The sequence below is a fragment of the Bidens hawaiensis genome, unplaced genomic scaffold, assembly GCF_021521415.1.
Source record: "Bidens hawaiensis isolate Kalapana, Puna unplaced genomic scaffold, B.hawaiensis_p1.1 tig00011464_1, whole genome shotgun sequence".
In the NCBI taxonomy this organism is placed as follows: domain Eukaryota; kingdom Viridiplantae; phylum Streptophyta; class Magnoliopsida; order Asterales; family Asteraceae; genus Bidens; species Bidens hawaiensis.
Genome location: NW_027491893.1, coordinates 94,376 through 100,474, shown reverse-complemented (window position 1 = coordinate 100,474; position 6,099 = coordinate 94,376). Strand labels below are relative to the sequence as shown.

The following is a 6,099-nucleotide window of genomic DNA, read 5'->3' as shown; positions in this document are numbered from 1 at the left end:
TGATACCAATATTTAAAGCATTAATTTCACTTTTCAAAAACCAAAACACAAAATACCAAAATAACAGAACCATATAAACATTCAATTAAAATTAAAATTAAAATATAAAAAGTCGAAAATCGGAAAATGACATGCAAAAGATAATCCAAATCCACGTCACATCGTCAAAATCGGCGAAAACTCATCAAACTATCAAATCACGCCACGTCACAACAATCCCACCACTAGCCAATCTCAACCGTCGATTAAACCAATTCTTTTACTATATAATTTTCCTTTCTTCAACAATATATATACACACACCAACAACAACTTCCAGTCAAAACTGTGTATATTAATTATTAATTAATTTCTGATGGAACCAAACGGCGTCGTTCCGTACAGTCACCGGCGATCACCGTCCGACCGATTTCTCGGCGTTTTCTCTCCGGCGGATGAATCCTCCGCCGCCGGCGAAGACTTCAGTGAAGATGACGTGTTCTGGACCGGCGATTTCGCCGTGAACAAGCTCCGGTCAGACGATTCATCGAAAGGTATAACTCGAAACCCTAGCTATCAGTTTAGTAACATTAAGTCCGGCGTCCTCGCCGCATTGCCGGACCGGAAACCTAACAGTCCGGTGCATAACCGTCGTATCGGTTCTCCGGCAACTGCGCGGTTGATTCTGGCGATTCCTAGACCTAGTAATAAGCTAGAAGTATCGAAGTCTATGCCGGTGAAGTTGCAGCAATCGGCGCCGGTTAATGTGCCGGTGTTGGCGGTGAAGGTACGGAATGAAGGTGAGCTTGCTGACGTGGACATTGAGGAGGAGGATGATGAAGAGATGCTTCCGCCGCATGAGCTTGTGGCGAGAGCATCGTCGCCGCACACGACGTTTTCGGTTCTTGAAGGCGCGGGGAGGACGTTGAAAGGGAGGGATCTTCGGTTGGTTCGCAATGCGGTGTGGCGGAAAACCGGCTTTCTCGATTGAGTTTTGATTGGTTTGGTTATGTAATTATGCTTGTTTTGAATGTGCATAGAGTTTGCAGTTGATGTTTAGTAGAAGAATTTGTTGATTGTGGAAGTAGTTTTTGTTCAATTTGGGGTTCTATTTCATTAGTAGATGATTTGGTTCGGTGATTAGTCTCAACTGAAATTGAAACTGGAGTCATCGGTTAATCTATTTTACCAGGTTTTCGGTCAATTGGTTTGGTTTATTTGGTTATTTTGTTGGTTTTCCGTTTGGTTCGGTTAAAAGATACGAACAAAACTTAAGCTAAAAATTTTTGTTTGGGAGTACATGAAATGAGGTGCTACAGCTTGAACTATATGAAAATATGAATGCTTCAGTTTGATTAAGTTAATTTTGGTTAACTAAGGGTAAAAAAAAAGCGATAACTGGTTTTCGGTTAATTCAACCATGCTGTGTCGGCCTCTGTTAATGGACAAGTGGTTAGTATTATGAAAAAAGTTTGATTTGAGATTGTTGAATTTAACCACGCTAAACTAAATTACATTGAAATTAAGCAGCAAGCAAGAGCTAAAAGGTTATGAAGATGAGAAAAAAGCAATCGCATTTGGTATCAAGTTTGTGTACGTAGTTTTGGTGAGGACAATGTTTTAAGTCTTAGGTAGCTTATGTTAATCTTACTAATGACTTAGGGTATGTTTGGGATTGAGTTAAAAAAAATTTTATTGGCTTTTCAAAAATCCATTTTCAAAAAGTCAGGATTTGAGGATTTTAGAAAAATGCTTTTCAATCATTTCAAAAATCTAAAAGAAGAAAGTTTTTGTAATTGCCAAACACATTTTAATTTATTGGCTTTTTGAAAATACCAATAAACCAATAAGCATTTTTCAAATTCAATTCCAACTGTGATCTCTTAGAGCACTGTCTATGCATTACACACAAACCGATTCTTAACTAAAGCTAATTAGCGAGTACTGTTATATTGGGCATGGTCGGGTGATGTAAATTGTTTGTCGAATCAACAAAGGACTAGAACCAATTGCACCGAAACAAACACCAATCAATGCATGAGTAACATACATACGTTTAAAACGTAATTATCCTTCAACTAAGTAGGATTAAGTTGATGTGATACAAGCATTTTATTATTCATATAAATATAGCCTATATTGATTGATTAACTTAGGTCACGGGAGATGTGAACTCATGACTCGCTTTCCCTCCCCCCCCCCCCCCAATTACGCTAGTTATGTTAAAAAGTAACAATTGTATAATAGACTATGAACTCGAATGCCACAATTCAATTGCCAAATTGCATATTACGCAAAAAATTACATAAACAATAACTAAGTCGTAAAATATCCCTCGTTGCCGAGCCCAACTTTCTTTGTGGGGCTGTCCATAATCAGCTTCAAAGAATTAAGTATTAGCCCACACAAATTAATTCAAACCCAGAATTTACTCCTTCCGTGCCTTCTAGGCTTTAGCCGTTTCTTTTTAATTGTCCAAAGGAGCTAGCGCTGTTTAAAAATCTCGTGGCTCGAAGCTCAGTCTCGTGACTTGTTCGATAAAAGTTTGAATAAAACTAATTAAAAAAACTTGATTTGAAACAAGCTGAACTGAGTTGGGTTTTGTAACCGAGCCAAAATCTATCGTGGCTCGGCTCAGCTCATTGGCTCAATCTTAGCTCGTTTAGTTTCAAAATCGAGCTCAAGCCTAGCTGAGTTATATTTTTTAATTTCGAGCTCGAGCTCAAAACCACCCTGGCTCGACTCGAGCTCGATTCGTGAACAACCCTAATAGGAGTCCATGCAATTTTTTACTTTAGATCATTCTCATCCCTTCCTCTATTTCTAAATCCAAAATTACATGAAAAATCATTGCATTTTCTCTCTCATTTTCAATCAAATAATATTTTTTATATCTTTATAATTATTTTTTCTTTCTCCTACACTTACAATCACTTTTAAAAAATATTAAAAAATTTAAAAAGTGTTACAGGAATACTTCAAATATACAGAAAAATCAAAACATTTTTTTCTCTTTTTCACTCAAAAGTCAAAAACCATATACCATCCACTATATTATAAAAACCTCATTCACATTATTTAATGGATAGGATGTAAATGCTTTACTAATCAAATGTTATGATGGTTCACCCTAGCAATGTGATGGCTCGACTCTTAAATAAAGTAAATTACTTGTTTTATTATAAACGTGAAAACAATCAATACTTTTTTTTTTCACATAAAAGAACATCTCGTTTTTCATAGAGTACAATGTTTCATCCGATTATGGACTTCGTACACCCATGAAATACTTTAACTCGAAAGTGAATATTCAAATATAAACACAAAATTAACTCAAAATTAAAATTAAGCAAACCTGTAAACACGATCTTTAAATCATCAATTCACCATTATCTATATCTATACTATATATAAAGTATAAGTAAGGGACCTTTTAATTTTTAAGAGATAACAAATTTGTTGTTTTAAGTGCAAACAATAATGTATAAGATTAAGACATTTTGAGAGCAATTTTGTCATTTGACAATTTTGTCTTTTAACAAAATCATGGTTGATTTTAATTTATTAAAAAATGATTACAAATTTGGTCCTTCAACTATAATAACATTTTATTAATTTATAGAATAGTTACATATACACCCTTTATTTTAAACCAACTACCTCAATGACGTTTAAACGTATCTAACTTTTTTACACGTTAATGTTTTTTAAAAAAACGTTAAAGAATAAAAACGAGTATTTTATTCTCTTTAATTTGAGTATGGTATTGATATACTTTTTCAATTTTAAAAACTTAACATGTTGCGTGATTACCATTAAGGACCAGCAGGCAGGTTCGACCGTTCAAGTCATGGGTCTAGAAGGTTAAGGATGGAATGGGTTGATACAAAAAAGGTTAATTGGGTTTGATTCAGGATGGGTTCGGGTCGAAAGGGGTTAAGTCATAACGGATTTCAGGTTAGAACAATGTCAGGTGGAATGGGTTGCGGGTCAAGACACGCTCAATGTAGCGTTACGTGCTCACCGACACCTGATTGCGCTCGTACAGTCGTCATGTGACGTACTTATAACACCGGTTAAGCTTCCAACGCCGCAGTACGTGCATACTATCATTTGGGGTTGCGCGCATACGATTGTAAAGTCATGCATATACAGAAATAATAACATCGGTTACGCGTTCAATGTTATGTTTGCGTGCACATCCTACTGCATCACGGGAGTCTAGTTATGATCAGCGGGAGTCTAGTTATGATCAGCAACTCGGTATTCTTCAATCAAAAGTCAATGTATCGGTAATTTTTCTACAATTAATAATAGAATAACTATTAGTAATGGAAGTAATGGAATAAAAGTAACATGCAAGAAATATTACAGTCAAAAGAATAATATCAATAGTTTACTGGAAGACTACTTTTATTCACAACTCAACCCAATTTAACTTTTTAATAAAAAATTAATTTCTCTCTTTTCCACCTATACAACCTAACCCAACTTTTCACTTTTATTCACAACCCAACTTAATCCAAACCAATTAGTTTAATACATATATCTTATTAGCTTTTAATTTATTCTATAAAATTTAGTAAAATTAATAAAAATATTTATTTTTTAAACAATATTATTTGAAGTATAAAAATCATTAGAAAAGATAATATCGTAATTCTATTAAAAAAACCTTGAATTTTTATAACTATTGAAAAAACAAAATTTTAAATATAATAATATTAAAAAATAAGTATTTTTAAAATTCATCCATTTCTAATAAAATTGATATCGAAATATTTATAAAAATAAACTAAACACAACTATGCTTTTAGATTTTTGAAATAAGTCAAATAATATAAATTATTAAATAAAACTCAAATTATATAAACAATAAATTGTTTGAAAGAAAAAAAAAACAAAAGAATATGTAATTAAAAAGTGGGTTGTGACCTAGGTTTGGGTTGCAACCCGGGTTGTAGTGTGAAAAGAATTTAATTTTTTTATTTATTTTTTAAATAGTGTCATGACCTCATAAGAGGTCACCAATAAAGGTAGTCTAATGGAATGGTCGGTGGTCTTTTTTTCTATTTTTTTTGTGGTTTTGTTGTGGTTGACTTCTTGCCTTAAATAACAACCATTAAAAAAACATACAAATACAAAGAACTAGTTTTGCTATTTTGTTATTATTTAAATCCCAAACAATTTGTTTGAACTAAATGTGCTAAGAAGTTTGAACAAATGGCCTGGAAAAATCAGATTTTTAAAAATGGGTTTGATTAAACAAAGTTATAAAATAATCACATATTTTTCCCTATATAAATTAATCAAATATGTTTTAAAATAATATTAGTAACAAATAAATTAATGATTATATAACGAACGTAAATGAACAAGCATTAACAAATGTATTTGAGAGACATGAAAAAAAGGTTACAAATGAACGAACATAAATGAACATCCATATATAAAATAAACAAATGTAAACGAACAAACATAAAAACATTCACAAACATACATGAACGAGTTATGCAACTATAAATTTCATATAATGCTGTTAATTACAAATGGGTAGTAATAAAATTATCATCATAAATTATTTAGTTTAATTTTAATTATATACTTTAGCAGAAAAGATATTTTTCATATAAAATAATAATAAATAAATAAATTTGTGGCCCACATATTCCTTAAGTATCAAGTGGCGACAAAGCTCAAAGCCCCCACCTCAAGCAGGTTAACCCCGTTTGACAAGCAATTAATTATAACTTTTAAAATGTTTCATATGTCTAATAATTAATTTGACATATTATTCCAACGGTTTAAAACCTTTTTAATTTTGTCAACATTATATGCATAAAAAAATGTTCAGTTTTTCATTTGATAGAAGACTAAAGAGCATTAGAGGGTTTAGCATTGGATTCCGCCAAACAACTTTCAAATTTTTGTTGGTTTAATGCATAAAACTTATTTTAACAATTCTGTACTTGTCACGTGTTATTTTAGAGTAATATACTCTCTCTTTTTTTACTTCGTGCATCCTTTGTAGTTTGTATCACTAATAATGCGTTTTGCCAAACAAGTAAAATGCATTATAGCACCAACGTTGGAGGTTATAGATTGGCGTGGCACCTTGTC

General features: G+C 32.4%; 1 protein-coding gene across 1 annotated transcript; it reads left to right on the top strand.

Moving 5' to 3' along the window:
- The first annotated feature begins 350 nt into the window (after positions 1 to 350).
- On the top strand, positions 351 to 978 carry LOC143537985 (protein S40-7-like). Its single transcript, XM_077031633.1, has one exon. It carries the CDS (start codon positions 356 to 358, stop codon positions 968 to 970), a length of 615 nt encoding a protein of 204 aa, XP_076887748.1. The 5' UTR covers positions 351 to 355; the 3' UTR covers positions 971 to 978.
- The last annotated feature ends 5,121 nt before the right edge of the window (positions 979 to 6,099 follow it).

Coding starts and splice junctions, on each gene's coding strand:
- LOC143537985 (XM_077031633.1), top strand. CDS start 356: ATGGAACCAAACGGCGTCGTTCCGTACAGTCACCGGCGATCACCGTCC.